The sequence below is a fragment of the Mytilus edulis genome, chromosome 8 (genome assembly GCF_963676685.1).
Source record: "Mytilus edulis chromosome 8, xbMytEdul2.2, whole genome shotgun sequence".
Taxonomy (NCBI): domain Eukaryota; kingdom Metazoa; phylum Mollusca; class Bivalvia; order Mytilida; family Mytilidae; genus Mytilus; species Mytilus edulis.
The window spans coordinates 27,732,447-27,754,013 of record NC_092351.1 but is presented as its reverse complement, the minus strand read 5'-3'; the positions used below and the strand labels follow the sequence as shown (position 1 = coordinate 27,754,013).

General features: G+C 31.2%; 1 protein-coding gene across 1 annotated transcript in view; it reads right to left on the bottom strand.

Annotated features, from left to right (window-relative positions):
• Positions 1 to 9,774: 9,774 nt before the first annotated feature.
• LOC139485250 (carbonic anhydrase-related protein 10-like) overlaps positions 9,775 to 21,567 on the bottom strand; it is a 28,163-nt gene continuing 16,370 nt past the window's right edge. Inside the window, exons 5-11 of the mRNA XM_071269550.1 lie at positions 19,605 to 19,700; positions 18,630 to 18,696; positions 17,329 to 17,355; positions 16,927 to 17,075; positions 15,248 to 15,358; positions 10,966 to 11,005; positions 9,775 to 10,427 (exon numbers count right to left, since the gene is read on the bottom strand). Of these exons, the coding sequence (XP_071125651.1) occupies positions 10,405 to 10,427; positions 10,966 to 11,005; positions 15,248 to 15,358; positions 16,927 to 17,075; positions 17,329 to 17,355; positions 18,630 to 18,696; positions 19,605 to 19,700 (513 nt within the window). The 3' untranslated portion in view covers positions 9,775 to 10,404. The remainder of the gene's footprint in view (positions 10,428 to 10,965; positions 11,006 to 15,247; positions 15,359 to 16,926; positions 17,076 to 17,328; positions 17,356 to 18,629; positions 18,697 to 19,604; positions 19,701 to 21,567) is intronic.

Here is a 21,567-nt window from a genome sequence, read left to right as displayed (position 1 = left end):
AAATAATATCATCCAAAATAACGAATTTATTTGGTTCTGATATCTCTGGAGACGGCTATTTTTTTTTATGAATACAATATTTTACAAAAACAAGTCATTAAACTTTCATATTATAAAGAGACAAAATTACTTCCATATTCAGACATATATCCAAACCATATAGATATTTAGATGTTTGCTACAACTATAATATTAAGATAAATCGCTGATCTAACTGTACATAAAATAAGGATTGTATTAATCGTTAGTATACGGGTAATTGAAATAGATGATCAATAAATAAGAAAATTAAGAAACATACGGAACTCAAAGGAAAATTCAAATCTAAAAGTATGTTATTAAATGGCAAAATCGGATGCCCAAAACATTAATTCGATGGTTTTTGGCGCTGTTAATTACGCTAACCTTTGCTGATGTCACGAATTTGTGCGTACTACTTTTACTACGTTTTTTTTACAATTTCAATTGTACAACATTGAAGAAAGTGGATAATCAAATAACACTTTCACACTTGTCTAAGCTAGCTATAAATCAAAATTTAACCGAAAATTTATTTCCTTCGAAAATGTGTGTACCTAGTCATGAACATGACAGTACTCTTTCAGTCGTTCTGTTTGTTGATATAGTCGACTAATTGCTTTTTGACTATTATCCCAGGATTAATGGACCAAATCTTCTTTTTGAGTTTACATTTGAATTATTGTTACCGATGTTTTTGTTCATATTTTAGTTGGTAGTAAGCTACTATTTCCCCCAAAAAACACGATATGACCGAACACGAATTTCTTGCATGGTGGAGCTTCTAAGTGCAAAATTTTAACAAGTTTCATCTTAATATTTTCCATAATATAAAAAAATAAAGCAACTGTGTTAGCTTAGAGTTTCTTCTACCTAACGTATTTCTATTGATGTTCAATGCCTCAGGCTCATGTCTTATAATACCGAAATCGATACATTCGAACCAAATGAGAAACAAAATCGCCAACAGTTTAGCGTAAACACAAGCGTAAAAGGAATAGATTTACAATTTTTGCATTTTCATTAAATAGCGTAGTATTCGGTATATCATGTCACAGTACAAAATAATTAGTAACAGTGTCAACAAATAGTTTTGGTTTCGTGACCAGGATTTGTTTTCGCTAAACGAATTTACGATTATTTGACAGCGGTTTACTTCTGTTGCCTTTATTGTATACTACAGAAGCAAAGAGCTCATTTAAAAAAATGGGAAAGTAGGAAACTACAACACAACAAAACTTATTTATGAACGTATAATTCGCGGGAAAAGAAATAAACCAATGAGTATCGATTAGAATGAAATTATGTAAATAAGAAACAATATTGTATAACTGAGAAGCTTCGGCTCAGGATACCTTTTATAAAAGGGATGAAAGTGTATTTCCTGCAAAGGAATTAACACTTAGACAAAACGTACTTTTAAGAATTAAAAATCTGATATCTGATTTACCTAATCAATGTAAGATTTTGTTATCCACGGGAATGAGTAATCAAGAAACTAAATTTATCATCATTTGTCATTATCACTGCTACGAATGCATTAGATAAGACCGATCAACAATTAGATTGTATTCATTACGGGCAAAACTGCAGGATGTGTGATCCTTCCTTTTTGACGGTTCATTGTTTTTCGACATCCAGTGTACGAACTTACTGTGTAAAGTACTAAATGCCTATACAAGTATTACAATATACAAATATAGATGTTGCTACAATTATTTGAGTTATTTTAAGATATTTAACTGCAAAAATGACTGCAACTAAACAACACGACACCATGGCCAGTTAAAATAATCAAGACAAATCATGTTGTATATACAACTGTGCAATTTCTGGTAAAACGAAAATTATTTTCTTCAACTTCTATATGTACATGTCTTAAACACGGCAAATTAGTTTTTCTATTTTAGTATCGTATCTAATCATTAGAAAAAGACGGAATTAGTAATATAAGACCTCGAGTGTCAACACCTCGCCAATGTCTTCAACCCGATACATAAACCCCCCTCACACATACATATAATGACTTTATTGATATTATTGGCGTTTTTTTCATAATTAATTTATGGAAAATACAAGTTTTTATGATTAGAGCACTATTAATGTTTTTTTTTACTACACATAAACTGTATATGGCTCACGATATCTAATAATTAATATAGAAATGATGATAAAATGCACGAAGACGTTTCAAAATCGAGATACCCGTTCTTGGTTATTTTAAAGGTTATAGGATTTTTTCGGGGTTGCAAAAAAACGTCATTTTGAGAACTACACTGTATAATAGATATAAACCAGTACAACGTTACTTTATTATTTTAACTTTCCGATGATGCAAAAACGAAATGATTTTCCTTTTTTTCTCATGAAAGTGTTGTAATCTATATATCGATAAGCCTCTTTTATACGGTGAGCAATAAATAACACCATGAAAAGAACATGTCAATCTGTCGGGATCGTAAATGTTTTGATTTGACAGTTGAGCTATTAACTAATGGTAAATAGGCAGCTGACCAGAAGGTTAAAATACATCAATATAAGCAAACTAATGAAAACAGTTAGGATAGAAATATTTCATTACGAAAATGACTTACTTCATGTTACAAGAATCTTATTTTCAAATTAAACGGCATGTTACCAAGTCTGTGAAAATGCAACAATCAATGTAAACAAAATATCTTCTTATGTAAGAAATAAAGTATACAACTTTCCTGTATTTAAATTTGAAAAAAATACTAAATGTAGAAAAAAAACACAAAACATTCAAAAATAAATCATTGTATAACCCTGCAAGTTTTATTATAGTTTCCTGTATGTGACGCTTACTTTTATTCCGATCGAAGATCAAATGAGTAATTGAGATTGCAATTATTTAACATCATGATTAATAATTAGTTTACCACAATAGTTCTACATTTCCATGATTGGTCATTGGTTCTCTAATTCTTTTCTTCAGTTTTTTTCTTTTGTGATATCTCACTTAAGATAATATACAACTTTTGTTGACATCTAACAACTGAGGCCTTGACATGTACATGTAACATAGATACTTGGCTTGTATTTGACTCTTTGGATACTTTTTGATTTACTTTTTATCAACTTCATACATAATACCATAACTAATTTAAATCAGATCTTTTATGATAACTTGCTATTGACTATTGCTACAGGACAGTTGCAAAAAGTCAAAAGTTAATGGCTAGTTCTTTCGAGGAGCTAAATAAATCCCCATTTTAGTTGGGTTTGAATTGCCTTATATTCATGAATAAAAAGGGATGTCGCGTAAACACAAATACAATAGCATTTTTTGTGTTTTTGTGTTCGGTCTTTATTTTGTTGGAATAATTTATTTTTCTATTATCATTTAGATCAAATATATACATCTTCTTATTGACCAAAAGTTTCCAAGCGTTTTTAATTTAATTTTGCTTAAAAATCTCGGGCTTTATTTTTCAAATGGTGAATTAAAATATCAATGAATTCTTCAATCTATCACGCATAGATGAGAATACAGCCTTTTATGAACTCTTTTAATTATAGACAATAAAAAATGGCGACAGTCTAAACTATCGTGATTAAATTTGTAATATTCAAACATAACAATATAGCCTTGAAATCAAGAAACATATTTTGGTAGGTCATGTTTTTGAACAGATACATCAATTAAAAGAGGTACGTAAGATACCAAAGGGACAGTCAAACTCATAAATCTAAAACAAACTGACAACGCCATGGCTAAAAATGAAAAAGACAAACAGACAAACAATAGTACACACGACATAACATAGAAAACTAAAGAATAAACAACACGAACCCCACCAAAAACTAGGGGTGATCTCAGGTGCTCCGGAAGGGTAAGCAGATCCTGCTCCACATGTGGCACCCGTCGTGTTGCTTATGTGATTACAAATCCGATAAATAGTCTAATTCGGTAATATTCTAACTAAACTAATTTACGATAATAATTCTTAAGTTATTGTCGGTACCTTCATAAATTACTTCGTCCTTCTTTATTTATTGCATCTAATTTTCACAAGTTTTTTTGTTATAGTTAGACCAGTGCAACCTGAAAAGGTTAAATAAGTGTAAAACAGTTTCGACGATACAAATGTAACACTTAACTATAACCAAGTAACTCTCCGATTGTGACGTCGGTAGAATGACGTCGTGTCTAAATTATCTAGTTTTAACATAATATTGGAAATAACCAAACCCTTAACAATAACTTTAACAGATTATTGAATTCCTCCCTTTCAAATTTGGTTTCATTTTTATTTTTTTAAACGTTAGTTTCTTTTATTTTTATTTTTGGTTCTTTAAGGGTTGTTTTTTTTTTGTGTTGCTTTGTTTTATTGTGTTTTCGTATGGTTTCTTTCCTCTATATTTTGTTTTATTCATTTCAAGTATTATTTTTCAGTTGTTGATTTCCCCTTTTTCTTGCTTGATAGTGAAAAGATATGGTATAAAATGGTAGGTTTCTTGTTCACATGAGTATTTTTTACATATATACTCACTCATCGAACATTTTTTAAGGTAAGTTTTAAAGAAATTTCTGTAAATTAATGAACGATTATTTTTTTACATATCGTTGTCATTATAATGGATTTTTATGCGACTGTCATACAATTGAGAGTTTAGCTAACTATTAAACCAAATTTAATCCACCATTTCTACATAAGAAAATGACTGTACCAAGTAAAAATATGATAGTTGTTACCATTCGGTTTTTTTATTAGAGCTTTTAATTTTGACATTTTTTGAAGGCCTCTCCATTTTTGATTTTCAGCGGAGATCGGTATTTTTGTTATTTTATTTTTTTATATACGTTACAATCTTATCTCGAAACTTGATTCTCTGCACAATTACATTTGTTGTATTTTCTACGTTTTTTGTGATGCACTTTCGTATTATTCTTTGTATTTTATTATATTCTTACTTGATCTCTCCTAATCTGAGCGTATTTGATGTTACATTACATTGTTTAGTTTCCAAATGCAAACAGAGATCTTATACAACATCTTAAGCTGATTATCTTTATTTGGAAATAATCAGTATAATATGTCATTTGATGTTATATTTTGTTTCCATTTCATATGGTACGTTTCATAAGATCCAATCTTGTTTGACTGGATTATAAGTTCTTAGATTTTATTTCTCCAGTCATGCAATATTCACGAACAAACAATCAAGTTAACATTATACGCACGACATAAAAAATAGACAAATAAATGTACCAATGTTTCAGGTCATTTCGGAAGAAGAAAACAAAATCTTATTTCACGCAAATGATAGATAATTGCAACAATTGATATATGTTGTAAAATACATATATTGTTTTTATTTATAGCGGATACGGCTTTACATAGTTCCACTTGATTGTATTCTGATACAACGTCATTCAAACTGTTACATGGTTTATCTTCTACTTCATTGCAAGCCCCAAGAACGTCAACATCTTACTGTTTAATGCAAAATTGAGGTGGACGTGATACAAGTAGGTTTTTAACTATCTCAGGTATATTTCTGTTGGTTAATTTTATGTGAGGTTTGTAATGATAACTGTAACTTTATGTAAATACAAAAAGACAGACACAATACCGACATTGATATTTTGGTTTGTCTGAAGCTGAGAACGACTTTTTACAATTTGATCTATCCTTGGACAAAAATACATTATGGTTCTTTAGAGAAATGAAATCGTAGCAGTGACAACTAAATTGGTAGCTGACATTTCTACAGTTATGCATTGTCTTGGATTTTTACAAGTAAATTAACTAGAAAGACTGAGAAAATGTCTCTTTATCGCTTCCAACGTGTAAGACCTGTTTTCTATCTCCTTTAAATCAATTAGAGTTGCAAAGCCATGTAGAATAACTATACGCTGCCAATCGTGCATTACCAATATAGTCTAAGAGTCTTGGGGAATAAGTAATAGTTGTCATGTTTAAAATCTTGAAGTAATCTATATACATATTATAAGCCATTGAACCATTAGCTGTTGAGAACAATCTGTGAATAAAATTGGCATATTTTAGAAAGCTCACACTATTGCAATTTGTTGCTACAACACGTTTAAATGAATAAAGCGTTTGGAACACCACATGATTGTAATGCTTCTAAAACTCACAATCAACGTATATGATTAGATGTAATGTTTGAATGAAACCACTGTAATTTACTTCTTTTCATCGTTAATGATTATATTTTAATTTGTTTCAAGAACAGATTTAGAAAAAAAAATTCTCTGATTCATTTCGATAGTTTTTGGGTTTTTTTCATTTCCAATGTGAAAATGTTCCCTTTTTTTACTCCTAAGACGGACTTGTTTTGTGCTGATAGAAAAGAAGAAAACAAATAATGGCAAAGTTTCATATAAGAAATAAAGATGATGTCCTGTCACTAAATAACTCCTATGTCATAGAATCTTTAGATGTATGTCAATAAAGATATAACTGACATAGGCCGTTAGTTTTGTCGTTTGAATTGTTTTACATTGTCATGTCGGGCTTTTTATAGCTGACTTTGCGGTATGGGCATTGCTCATTGTTGAAGACCGTAAGGTGACCTATAGCTGTTAATTTCTGTGTCATTTTGGTCTCATGTTGAGAGTTGTCTCATTTATAGACTGTATATTTCTACTAAAACCATACACGGTTGTGTATCTATAGGTTACACTTCAGTAAATATAAACAATGTAATTTCCCATATGAACTCTTTTAACGGCTTACACTGTGCAATTTTACTATAAAGTTCGGTAAAAAATATATCCTAGAATCGAAAGTTAAAATGGGATTCAATTTTTTAAAAGGTCAAACATGGTGCTGTTCGGTATATTTCAACATTTAATTGCCTCAAAGATCTCTAAATTTAAATATACTCAAAACCGTAACTTCATTAAACGTTGGATCTTACTTAGAATTCAATTCGACCGCAATCCATAAAGACAACGGTTATACAGGTGCTCAAAAGACACAAAAATCGACTGAGACCAAACGAAATCCGGGTTATAAGCTTAAACCGAGGGATTTTGTATATAAACTATAAGAGGAAAAACAAATGAACAACAAGAACACTGAAGTGCAACAAAAACAAACACTAACTAGTCTATGTGTAAATATCATATCTTTAAACCAGTAGGTAAACAAAACAAAATATATATTAATTATAAATTTCTACCCAGAAGAGGGTGACCTGTAAAACATATGTACTTAGTATTTACAAAGTGCAATCTTTAGCTACCATAAAAGTGGTATTATCTGTACTGATTTTGTCTTTTTCTCATAGTAGCATTTTGACGGCCAATGGATTTGCATTGTCGGTAAAAGATTTGGACATAGGCAAATTATCATTGCTTCTAAATCATACCCACCTAAAATTGCTTTAACTCAAGAATATTTAGCTTGAATTCTATCCAATGCATTAGCATAATTTACGTACACGTAATCTCTGAATTAACGGTTGCTCCTTATACAATGGGTGCTGTTGAACCCCTCTTCCGCCTAAACCAACGTTATAACAAAATTACCAAACTAAAAAAAAAAAAAATTAAAAATGAAGAAAGTCTATAAAACCTTACAAAAAAAACCCCAAAATAACATTAATCAAAGGAACGATTGGAAGATCTATCATTGTTGAACCAAAGGAAGGGAATTAATCTTCTGTATAGAACATATCAAATCGTCTGAAGGGTAATTGTCCTTTAATGAATATCACTAATTCTCATTATACACCTGACTGCAGTGTTTATCTAACGATACGTCTTTTTAAGATCTGATTTTGTCTAGGAATTATTTTAACTATATTTTTAAAATCTAAGTAAGCCAAATTCGATCGGAATTCATGAATTGTAAAAAGTAGAATAAAGAATCATATTATAATTCTTTCAAACATTTGACAGGATTTAAACGAGTTTTATTTTGAAAAAAAACAAAGGCTTTTCTACCTCAGGAATATATTACCTTAGCTGTATTTGGCAAAAGTTTTAGGAATTTTCGGTCCTCAATGCCCTCCAAATTCGTACTCTATTTGGCTTTTTAAACATTTTTTGATCGAGCGTCACTGATGAGTCTTTTGTAGACAAAATGCGCGCCTGGCATTAATATAAAATTTTAATCCTGGTATCTACGATGAGTTAATTTATGTGTAATTGGAATTCCATTTGTAAATCTGTGATTTTTTTTCATGCACCCCGTTAAATAAATGTAGTGTATACTGTGGAAAAACTATATTGGTGCAGATCTCAAATTATCTTAACGTGTTGACCTATCGTACGAACAATTAGGGTACTCTGTTTCTACGATGATCGAGAATATTGTTTTTGTTACATACTTTCTATACATTTGTCCGTTTCCAGACATGCTGATATCTTTTTTAATCAACGTGTGGCTTGTTCATTCCATATCTTCATTGGCCAAAATTAAAATATGAAGTCAGATTTTCTTGCTTCCCTTTGCATTCCTGTTATGACGTCAAGAAAGCATGCATTTTTTTCGAATACAATTGGAATAGAAGGATTAGGTTTGTCTGTATATAAAAAACACAGAACTGATGCTACAACAAACTCTCGTGTAATACGATATTTTTCAACATTCAATAGTTGAATTTAAATCTGAAACGGACTAATCTATGCCATACACAATCTTCTGAGCGTATAATAGAAGTGTAACAAGCATTAGCCTTTCAAAAAGGGCTAGTCGACTCTTAGCTGATGAAAATGTAGCTCTCGCTTTGTAGATTAATTCATTTACTAGAATAGCCACGTGCATCAATCAACAAATTTTACCACACACGTGAGGTCACACGTTATGAAGTAGTATATATCGTTTAACGTTGTTGTTTACGAAATTTCAGAAGATTCGACTATTTATAGATAAAAGTTACCTGTGTACCAATATCATGAATATGCATGATTAATGACCGGGCAAAATCTAATTGCTAAAACAGAGAGGACAAATCCGATATTCTACGGGATTGAAGGACATTTAATAGGTTCGGATTGTCCTTACCAATCAATTAACTTTGATTATTCACGTCAAGTAATATCTTCCAATCAGGTAGCAAGAAAAATTCATGCACTGATTGTCCATCGTTCAATTCTAATATCGACTCCTGGGAGTCGATAATTAGTGTACAAAAGGGTATAAAAAACCTTTACGAATTATCATAATAAAATATAACAAAATTAAAACTGTGCATTTCATCTTAAAATTTTGAAACTTTTGTAACAGTGTTGGGCATATTATGTTCTAGTACGCTGATAGCAATTAGATCTATTGCTTTACAGCAATACAAACCTTTTTCACTGAAATTGTGTATTAAATTTGTATCGGAATTTCATTTTAAGCTTTTACACCGTTAATTAAATATTGAAATATGTCTTGTGAAATATACTGCTTTATTCAATTAGAAAACTGTTTCACGAGTTGAACTTTGATTTAGACGTAAATACTTTTGTGTATTTATATGGATTTTGTTTAATTAAAACACGGTTATTATTACATTGAACTGTGATTGATTATGCTTTATTCTTTCAGCGGATATATTGATGTTCACATAACTACACACTGATCACAATATGTATTAACAATTTTCTATATTGTCATACAAAAGTTTTTGCCACTTTAAAAGGACGCAACATTAAATCAATTTGGACATATTGTTCATCGGACGTCCAATTTCCCCTTTAATATTAATACACACATAGTGTCTCTAAATAACAATAAAATAATTAACAATTAAACTTTATTGTTTTCAAACAGCTTTATGAATGATTGGTAAAGTATACATTTTAAAGTTATATTTTAGCTTGAATATATAAAACTCTGTTAAAAACAATACAACGTGTACAAGATATACAGTATGTAACAATCTATTGTTTAAAATTAAAATATTAACTTCTCATAATGCAAATCATTGACATTATTCTTTGAAACTGTATTGATATACAAATACCTGCACATATGTGGTATTAGATTTTGAACTTATACAGTCCAATAAAAGTAACACATCGGTCAAATCAAAATAAACATCATCTTAAAGTATCTGAATCCGCACACAAATGTTGTACAAAAACTATATTTAGATTCAGATGATAGATGAGTACATACCTATTGTTCATTACTAAATGTACAAAAATGAATGACACTAACGGATGTTCTAAATCTGTGTTAAAATTTTACTTTTCATCACATTATTTTGTCCTATTCACTGAATATCATTTATGTATTGTGTTTTATCATCACATTCAGTCACACTTGGAAGACTACAAACACTTTTTGTATAACAAATTCGTGTACCATTTTATAATAGCTAGTGTTGTCTCCGGTATGAATCTGACTTCTTAATGAAAGCACCTATTGTTGTGAAGCTAATTCTCCATGTTTAGTGTCAGCTGTCAAGGAATGAATTTACTGAAAAACAAAGATGTTATTTTACACATTTATCACCTAGACATTTTCGTTATGAATACATTTTGGAAACGTGGTTAACAATTTGAAAGGTAACTTAAACCATACAGAAACTTCTTAGGAAAAAGGAAAAGAAGTTACCAATATCCTTTAACTTTAATGTCCACTATATAGATGATGTTCACTCACTAAATAATTCAAAATTTGGTGACGATGTTAAACGCATCTATCCAACCGAACTAGAGATAGAGCTGGATACAACAGATACAGTCACAAGTCTGCCTCATTTTTTGACTTACACCTAGAAAATGACAATGAGGGTAGATTGAAAACAAATCTTAATAACAAAAGAGACTATTTCAGTTTCCAAATGGTGAATTTTCAATTTCTATGAATTATCTGTTTGACTTTTTCTTTTTTAGCCATGGCGCGTCAGTTTATTTTCGATTACTCTTTAAACATTTTTCACTAGAGGTTTAAAAAATTAATTGTAAACCATGTAATCAACTGAACATTACTTAAATCTCTTCTCGATACTCACCTTTGTAATTCACTTTTCTCTCCATTGAGCAAAATCGAGACTGTAAAAATAAACAAATAAATTCTTACGTTTAATTTGTAGCAGAAGATGTCATGTATCAGTTGCCGTGTGTCATAGAAAATAAAAGATGTGGTATGATTGCCAATGAGACAACTCTCGACAAGAAACCAAAATGACACAGAAATTAACAATTATAGGTCACCGTACGGCCTTTAACAATGAGTAAAGCCCATACCGCATCACTGTTATTCGATTAATGTTATAAGCTTACATCTGGTGGTTAGCTTTCTCTGACTTTGTATTGTTTAAAATATTGGTATCCGAGGTATTTTACAATTGATAGTTGGTATGGACTTGGTAAAGGTCGTACAATGACATATATTTGATAACTTATTTAACTTTTGACTCTTTTTGTGTGTAGATGTCACAATTGTTATCACACATCATCATCCTTTTATTAATTATATAAATTTTGATGCATCATTAACTAGAATTCGTACGTGTATTATATTTTTTCCCCATTTTTTGTCTCATGGTAAAATGTTTGTATTCTTGTTTTTCATTTTTGTTAACGTGCTTCGTCTATAAAGATATAGAAAGATGTGGTGTGAGTGCCAATTAGACAAATCTCCATCCAAATAACAATTTAAAAAAGTAAACCATTATAGGTCAATGTACGGCCTTCACCCCGGAGCCTTGGCTCACACCGAACAACAAGCTATAAAGGGCCCCAAAATTACTAGTGTAAAACCATTCAAACGAGAAAAACCAACGGTCTTATCTATATAAAAAAAAACGAGAAACGAGAAACACGTATAAATTACATAAACAAACGACAAGTAGTGTACATCAGATTCCTGACAGGTGCAAACATTTGCAGCGGGATTAAACGTTTTAATGGTACCAAACCTTCTCCCTTTTTCTGAAACAATAGCATAACATCACAACATAGAAAAACATACGATAAAATATCAATTGGCAGGCTTAACTCAATCAAAAAAGCGTAAATTAATATACTATGAACGAATAAATTTGATCTGCGATATCTGAATGTAAATGCATTTATGTGTTTCTTTGTTACATATTTGTTTTTGATTTTACACTGATTAAAAATATAACAGAATAATTACTGCTGTACCCATATTCTTGACATTTTAACCTTAGATATCTGTTAATTTTGTTCACACAGCCTTGTCGATATAATGGAATTGTATGCAACTGTCATACAAGTATTAGGTTTAGTTAGCTATCCACCCTTTTCTGCATAAGAAAATGTCTGTACCAAGTCAGGAATATGACAGTTGTTATTCATGCGTTTGATGCGTTTGAGCGTTTAATTTTGCCATTTGACGACGAACTTTCCGTTATTCCTTAGAGTTCGTTATTTTGTTTTATTATGTGACAATCAATTTTCTGTTTCCTCATTGGCTAAAAGCATAGGAAATCCTTTTTGATAAAACGTTTTATTCACCGCGGCAAAAACTCACGAGAGGTTAATATAAGATTTAGAACAGCGTCCCTATACCCAAATATAGATTTTCCCATGCAACGTCAATGTCGTAGCTAGGTTTATGACGTCAAGTAAATTCCAGTTCTTTTCTTTCTTCTTCTTTCTTTCGATGTATTTTTTCTTTTCTTCTTGTTTTTAATGTATTTGTTTTTAGTAAACTTTTTTGAAAATCATTCGACTTTTGAATATTAACAACTGCAAAAGCACATGATATATTTAGTATAAAGCAGGCAGCAGTTTTACAGTATCTTGAGGATAGAACTTCTTATAATACACAATTGTTGCCTTTAGATTTCAGTTGATACAATGATTTATCAACGGCAGAAATATGATATTCACTTTGGCCTCGATGATTATCGTATCTCTAAGGTGATAAATCATTGTATGAACCTCATCAAAAGTCAATAATTGTATAATAACACTTTTTACATAATATATACAAAAAACGATTAAACAAATACCAAATTGATAAACAAAACACATTATAAGAAAATAAGAAAAAACAATGGTAAAAAAGACGAAAAGTCCAAAATCAGTCAACAATACTCAGGGCAGAAAATTTTTAATGATAAATTATTCAGTGATTTCATAATGAGGAAAAGAGGATAGCAGTAATATAATAGGAACTCCTCAGATTCTCACGTATAAAATCAGTATGTTCCTACTTTTAACCAGATTATTCAACTAAATACTACTGGTTATTTGCATGTGACTGCGATATAGCCATGCCATTAAATGCGAGATTTACTTCAATCTAGATATGGTAACTAAACAGTTCAATTTTATCAACTCATTAATATACTGTGTTTTAATCCTGGATCTAAGGCTCTGTTTTTGCATCCAATAAATTACTAGTTGCCATTTAGTAATGTCTTGATGGAGCATATAGAGGGTTTATCTGTTTTCCTAAGAGAGATGAAACTTTTAAGATTTTGAAAGAATCCATGTTAAATTCTTTCATATTAGTTTATCAGGTTATGTAAATAAGTAGCTGAATGTCAAGAAAAAGAAATTCATACAGTTTGTTTCCACAAAGATATCTTTATCCATTTTAGAAAATCTTACATTGAAAAATATTTTTCTTTAGAATTAAAAAGTAAGAGTTGATTTTGAATGAAATATTTTTTTACTTTGAACCAAAGAGACATGTGCTGAACTTAAATGTATCATTTCATTATTCAAAATTGCAATTTACCAAAATAACAAATCGGTCAATGCCTAAGTTTCAAATGAGATATATATTCATTTCTCATTAAGAACGCCTTTGATAGTGAAAATGCAGGTAACATTTTCGAAATACGGTGTGTCCAACGAATAGACCCATTTAAAGTAAAAAGTCTAGCTACAAAACCAGGTTTGCATGTTTATGCACCTTTCCTAAGTGAGGAGCCCGGTGTTCAGTGATTGTCGTTTGTTGGTGTGGTTTATATGTGTTTCCTGTTTCTCGATTTTCATATAGGTTAAACTGTGGGTTCTACTGTTGGAATAGTTGCATTAAGGTAATTTTGGGCCCATTATAGCTTGCTGTCAGGTGGGAACTTAGGCTCTGTGTTCAAGGCCGTACTTTAATCTATATATTGTTTTACCTTTTTAACATTTGTTCATTGTATTTTTGATGGAGAGTTGTCTCATTGGCACTTATACAACATCTTATTTATATTCATTCACCTTTGAATATATAGAAAATAAATGTACCAATTAAGGAATGTGACAGTTATTTTTCATTGTTTGATATGTTGAGGTTTTGATTTTGAGGACTTTCACTTTCAGCTGTGAATTTTGCCTGGAACTTGGTATTTTTTTATTCTACTTTTTACACTTGTACGAAATTAGTCCGCCATTACTCAAAGTCAAACAGATTTCCAACAAAACATTTTTCACAATTTGATACATTGACGCAATTATCAAAAACGTGATTGTTTTGTGACGTCAAAAAGTTATTTGGTGACAGATCTAGGGTACGTCCAAGCAAATTGATATCAATACAAAATTCGTAAATATGTCTAATTCATCAATTAACCTTCATCACGTATGATAAAGCTTAGAACTGGAAAGCCAAATACAATAGAGATTAGAGTGAGCTATTGTATTTCATACATGAAGCCTCGGACATCAAGATAAAATTGAGAATGAAAATTGGGAATATGTCAAATAGACAACAACCCAATTAAAGATTAGATAACAGCCAAATGCAACCAACATATATTAACGCAGCGGAATAATCGTACAACCGGGAGTGGGCCTGAGCTGATCCCTTCATAAAAATGTCTACTAGTTCAGTAAAAAGGGACGTCATACTAAACTCCAAAACATATAAATGAACTAAAATAGTCAAAATTTATTTAATATTTTTTGCTTCAACATATTTACGTTTTTCAGTAGTATCTCTTCTGTGAAATATTCGTATCACTGAAAAGTTTCCCAACTATCCAATTATTTATCAACTCAATACAAAAAGTTCAGTTTCTTTTTAATACTGATTGCGTGTTAGTTAGGTAAAGCCGTTTTCCATTACACGAACGTTTGTTTGACTTGCTCAAAATGGGACAATTGATGCATAGAATCAAAGATCAGATTTTTGATGGTCGAGATTTATCATGCATGTTTAACCGTAAAAAATAAAAGTATGAACATACATCTGTAGTATTTCAACGATTTAATCAAACAACTGTAATAATGGCCATACAAAATAAAAGTAATAAAAACATCTCTGGTGAAGAAACCATGTAAGTTAACTAATTAATGAACAAAACAAGCTTTCTTTAATCTTACCTTTGATTTAAAATTTATATTCGTTCGAACAGCTCTCTGATTAATGGACTGAACTGGTCGTGTGTTTTTATAATTCCAATCACCTTTACCATGAGTTCGTAATAAGTCAAGCTGAAAGATAAACCTGTCTACTGACTACTGGTGGATGCAACTTCATTAAATGATTAGTATTAAATGTTGTCGCTATTTGCGTCTCGACATTTCACCCTTTTAAAATCAATTCGAAGATGCAATGTTAGTTTCGAATTATTTTATACAGCAAGTGATTTTAAAAATAGAAGCATGTTGGTAAATGATAAAGAAATGCCATCAATTATTTTTTCAAATCAAAACAAAACATCATGATAGCTTGTGCTTTTTATTTAGGCTAAATATTCAGATAAAAACTGTCTGTGTCCATGTATGATAGCCATTATGAATTACATTTGCATAGAATGCATTGCAAATAACTTTCAGCATATGTTGTTTCTTTTAAATGAATTAAATGTATCTGTCAAGATTTTAAGCAATACAGACAGTTTGTACGACAGCTATATTTTAATACCGCGTCTATGTCGCCTGTCATTAAATATTAATATATAGTACCAGGTATTTGAATTTTTCTGTAATTATACGACGATATAACACTACAAGGAGATTTTTTATTGTGAAAAAAAAAAAAGCTGAACCCTGAGAAAAATTCAAAAGAAAAGTCCCTAATCAAATGTACTAATCAAAAGCTCAAACACATCAAACGAATGGATCAAACCCGTCATATTTCTGCCTTGGTACAGGCATTTTCTTTTTGTAGAAAATGGTGGATTAAACCTTGTTTTAAAACTAGCTAAGCCTTTCACTTGTATGGCAGTCGCATCAAACACCTTTATAGTGGCAACGATGTGTGAACAAAACAAACAGTCATAATAAGTAAAAATATCAAAAATATGGGTACAGCAATCAACATTGTGTTTTAATCTAGAAAACAATAGCACAATAACCGGATGTAAAAGTACAGAGAGCCACGAGATAACATATTACCAGAGTAATTTAATATTGTATATTATCCATGTGACATACCTGGTTTTCTGAGACATATACTGGTTTATTGTATGTTATCCAGGTGACATACCTGGTTTTCTGAGACATATACTGGTTTATTGTATATTATCCAGGTGACATACCTGGTTTTCTGAGACATATACTGGTTTATTGTATATTATCCATGTGACATACCTGGTTTTCTGAGACATATACTGGTTTATTGTATATTATCCATGTGACATACCTGGTTTACTGAGACATATACTGGTTTATTGTATATTATCCATGTTACATACCTGGTTTTCTGAGACATATACTGGTTTATTGTATATTATCCATGTGACATACCTGGTTTTCGGAGACATATACTGGTTTTTGGATATTATCCATGTGACATACCTGGTTTTCTGAGACATATACTGGTTTGTTGTATATTATCCACACGACATACCTGGTTTTCTGAGACATATACTGGTTTATTGTATATAATCCATGTGACATACCTGGTTTTCTGAGACATATACTGGTTTATTGTATATTATCCATGTGACATACCTGGTTTTCTGAGACATATACTGGTTTATTGTATATTATCCACACGACATACCTGGTTTTCTGAGACATATACTGGTTTATTGTATATTATCTATGTGATATACCTGGTTTTCTGAGACATATACTGGTTTATTGTATATTATCCATGTGACAGTCTCCTGACAGCCAGGCTGAGTAAATGAACCCTCGTATGTAATATATTGGTCTGTATTTGGTAGGAGATGAGATAGATCCCAAGAATTAATAAATTTCTCTAAAAAATAAAAATATTCTACAGTAAGGATCATGAATGATTTGACATAATATTGTTGTTTTATTTAATTTGTATACCTTTGAAACATAGAATGAATATGATTAAATAAAGAATATTTAGCACAAAAAATATTGCAGAATATAGCGTATGGAAGATTTTATACTTGTTTAGAATTAAAACACGAAGAATATATTCTTCTCGATAATATTTTTGCATTTTTAGTAGGACAGATTTTAAAATAACTTTAACTTACCGTAAACTGTGTTCATATCTTTGTAATCTGAAATATTGAAGTTATTAAATTGAGAGAATAAATTTTTTTAACATACTTTAAACTTGCATGACAGTGTTTGAAGTGAAGCCGTATGACAATTTAGACGCTTTACTCGTAAAAGAGGGACGAAAGTTACCAGAGGGACAGTCAAACTCATAAATCGAAAATAAACTGACAACACTATGGCTAAAAATGAAAAAGACAAACAGACAAACAATAGTTCACATGACACAACATAGAAAACTTAAAAATAAGCAACACGAACCCCACCAAAAACTAGGGTTGATCTCAGGTGCTCCGGAAGGGTAAGAAGATCCTGCTCCACATGTGACACCCATCGTGTTGCTCATGTTAGAACAAATCCGGTGAATAGTCTTATTCGGTAGGTCACATTCATGAAAGGGAAGGGGATTGTAGTTGCGGCGTAAGGAACATATTCGATATCATTTGTGAAACGGTTATTTCATAACGGTAAACCAACTCGTGATGGCGTCCGTAAAAGTTACGAAGGGATGATTTCAATTTCACCATTTGGAAGTTGAACTTTTTGTTTAATAGTTTCCTTGTGATCAGCAACCCTCTATCAAGAAAATCATAATAGTAAATGCACGAACGGGAATATCGTGTCAATTGGTAGATATATACCCCGTATGCAGGGACTGCTGGAATTTTGCTACTTAGAAATGGAAAATTCACAATTGGAAAGCTGAAATCATCTCTTTTGTCGTAAAGTTTTGTTTTCAACCGACCCTCATTGTCAATTTCTAGATGTAAGTCAAGATATGAGGCCGACTTAACTGTATCTTTTGTATCCTTTATCTCTAGTTAGATGGGATAGGTGCGTTCAACATACATGTAGTCGCCAATTTTTGAATTATTTAGTGAAAGAACATCATCTATATAGCGTAAAGTAGAGTTAAGTAGTTTCCATGCAGTTGGTCTAATATATGTTTCTGTTCATTTACACCAAACAGTATTGTCTGCGAAATTACATTTCTTTTTGAATTATACATGGGTATTTAGAATGAAAGGGCTACTAGTTAGTCATACTAAGTAATGCTTAGATACCAATCTTATCTCTGATCTTGTTACATCATAATCATGCGACTAATTATATTCTAGTCTCTGTGGTATTATGATAAGTAACAAACGAGTTGTTAAATTTACTCTATATACTTAGTGTTCTTAAAAATCATGAATCGGTGTCCTAAGAATTTCTCTACCTTAACTTCTATTATATGTTTAGAAACATTTTAAGGCAGAGGAATCGAAAATTATACCTGTTTTTCTCATGCCAGGAAGATGATCTACAATTTCGTCCATTGCATAGTTAGGTTTGCTTCCAATCTACAACAAAACAATTGAAGCAAGTACATGACTATGTTATTAAAGAAGAGGGGCGACATAGCTAAAAAGAGAAGAGACAAATAATAGTACCTAAGACACAACATAGAAAACTAAAGATTAAGCTACACGAATCCTACCAAATACAAGGGGTGAGCTCATGTGCTCCGGAAGGGCAAGCAGATATTTAATTATTAATTAGTAACATGTATATTGGTAAGACTATGACAACCATTCTGTTTTCTTTTCTGTTGATACAAATACTACTTCAATCTTTGTAAAGATTTTCCTATTATCGAATTTAAGGTTTAGTCTGTATTTTTGATTTTGTTTTTGCTTGTTTCAGTGTAATTCAATCACTTGTATAATAATAAGGGTGCGCGATAAATTGCAACATAACTATCCATTCACGACCAAAGCTCAGTTTCTGTGACTGGTCTCCGTACCGTGTGCAACAATGAATAAACCCCTTGACATATAGAACCGTATACAGGATCCCGGGTGACAATTACATTTGTAAGAACAGAATTGAGGAATTTGTTAAAAAAAAATACAATACGACTCTGCAATACGACCAAAGAGCTGAAAGAGCCCAAGATCACCAATGGGTCTTCAACGAAGCGAAAATCCCGCACCCAGAAAGAATGTAGAAGTGATAAAAATTTCATAATGCATGTAAATGATGATAGTTCTTGATTTTTGTATTGTACCTTTATAAAAAAGAAGACGTGGTATGATTGCCAATGAGACAACTCTTCATAGAGAACAAAAGACACATAAATTAACAACTATAGGTCACCGTACGACCTTCAAAAATTAGCATCTTTAAATTTGTTCATCTACCAGTAAATCCAGTTTAAGGTTTTCAACATGTCTGTTTTCAAATAATTATAATGTCAAATGAAACATACCTCTAGAAAAACAGCTATAATTACTATTCCTTTAGCACCAATCTCTGCCTCGGGTTTACTTTTATATACGTCGTCGTTGTATCCTATCATGTGTACCTATATACGATTAAAAAGAAGAATGAAAAAAAATCATTATGTTTTTATGTTGCCATCAGAAATGCCAAAAGTTATACATAACAGGTCTGAGAATCTAATAGCCTCATGTTTGTGTATAAAGCATTGAAATCATGGCATACTTTTCGATTTACGATAAAAACAGGAAGTAAAATATAAAATACTAATTAATTTAGTAATTACGACATTTCTATTTTATATCAAAAAACAAATAAATTGAGTAATAAATTTTAATTTTATAAAATGTGCTTTGTTTCAAAAGCTAATTAGGATTTATGATTAAAATGTTCCCCTTTTTACCAATACAGACGTTTATCCCATTTATCTGAACTTCCGTATATGCGAGAAAACCAATGAAAAGTGAGACATGTTAAGTTATAATAACTCATTCAGGAACAATCTACCATGTATGATACCCGTTAGCTATTGAAGATATGAACTTTGTAATCAGCGTACAGTTTGAATTTAATACAAAAACTATTTCCAGTGATATTAATTGACTTGAAAATTGAAATCATGTCTGAGAATAATATATGACTTTCATTAGTAGTAACTTACTCATCCAAGTGATTAAAATGTATTGATTATTTAGCAAAGAGACAACAGAAAGTCTTATTATTACAAGGAGCTCTTTAAATATGCATATATATCTGCTATGGGCCTATTTCCAACCGTAATTGCTATGGTTTAGAAAATTGAGCAGCAAAACATAATACCCCCTCTTTCTGTTTCTCTTTCAATTTTAACCACCTTTATTTAAAGTGTTTTATTGTATACTAATTTCAATTACTTTTAACTTAACGGCATGATAAAAAGAGGCAAAAAATATCAAAGAACAATTCACACATAAGTCGAAAAACGCCTTTGCCAATAAAAAAGAAAAGACAAACAACAGTGATTGTAGGAATATCGTTCTGCAGAATTTTGAGGCACAATGTAACCAGATTTTCAACAATTTACCCCTATATTGTATGCATATGAGTGCTCTAAATCGTCTAGAACCAAAGACTTGCACGAGGCACGAAAATAGGGTCAGCTCTTGACTTCTCCTGTACTGCAGTGAATTCTTGACAAAGTAGTGCTTCCATTCGGTTTTGCAGGATATACAAACACACATTCATGCTTATATTTATTAAATGTGCATGACAAAGCTATGTCCGTGTTGGTTGAGTCCCATGTTTTTTTGCAAGTCGAGAAGTAAAATCACAAAAAAACTGAACTTCGAGGACGATTGCAAAACCTTTCTGAACACTTATATTATGCAAGCAGAAACTACAAACGTTTTTTTTTTATCTGACTACTTAATTTTTGTGAAATCATCGATCTACACCGTATATATGCTACCTTCATCTATTCATTGATGAGGTTAATATTTAATAAAGGCTTACAAAAGTGTTGCAAACAATTTTTTTCTTTTTTATCCCAAACTAATTAGCGCATATATAGTACATGCATACAAGAGGATCCTGTCCCAAGTCAGGAGACTCCGGCCATTGTTAGTCTTTTTAGTTTCTTGTGTATAATTCGGAGTTTAGTATGACGCCCATTGTCACTGAACTAGTAACATATTTATTTAGGGGCCAGGTGAAGAATGTCTCCGGGTGCGGGCATTGAAGACCCATTGTTGGCATTACGCTGTTGTCTGCTCTATGGTCGGGTTGTTTTCTCTTTGACACATACTCCATTTCCATTCTCAATTTTATACTCGTACTAGTCTGTATTATTTGCGCATTGCAGGCGCAAGTAGAATATATTTTCATTTTTATCCAAATGAAATATTTTATTGAGGCACAAATAGAACATTTTATTCTAGCGCAAACCAAAAACGACTTATTGTACATTTACAAGG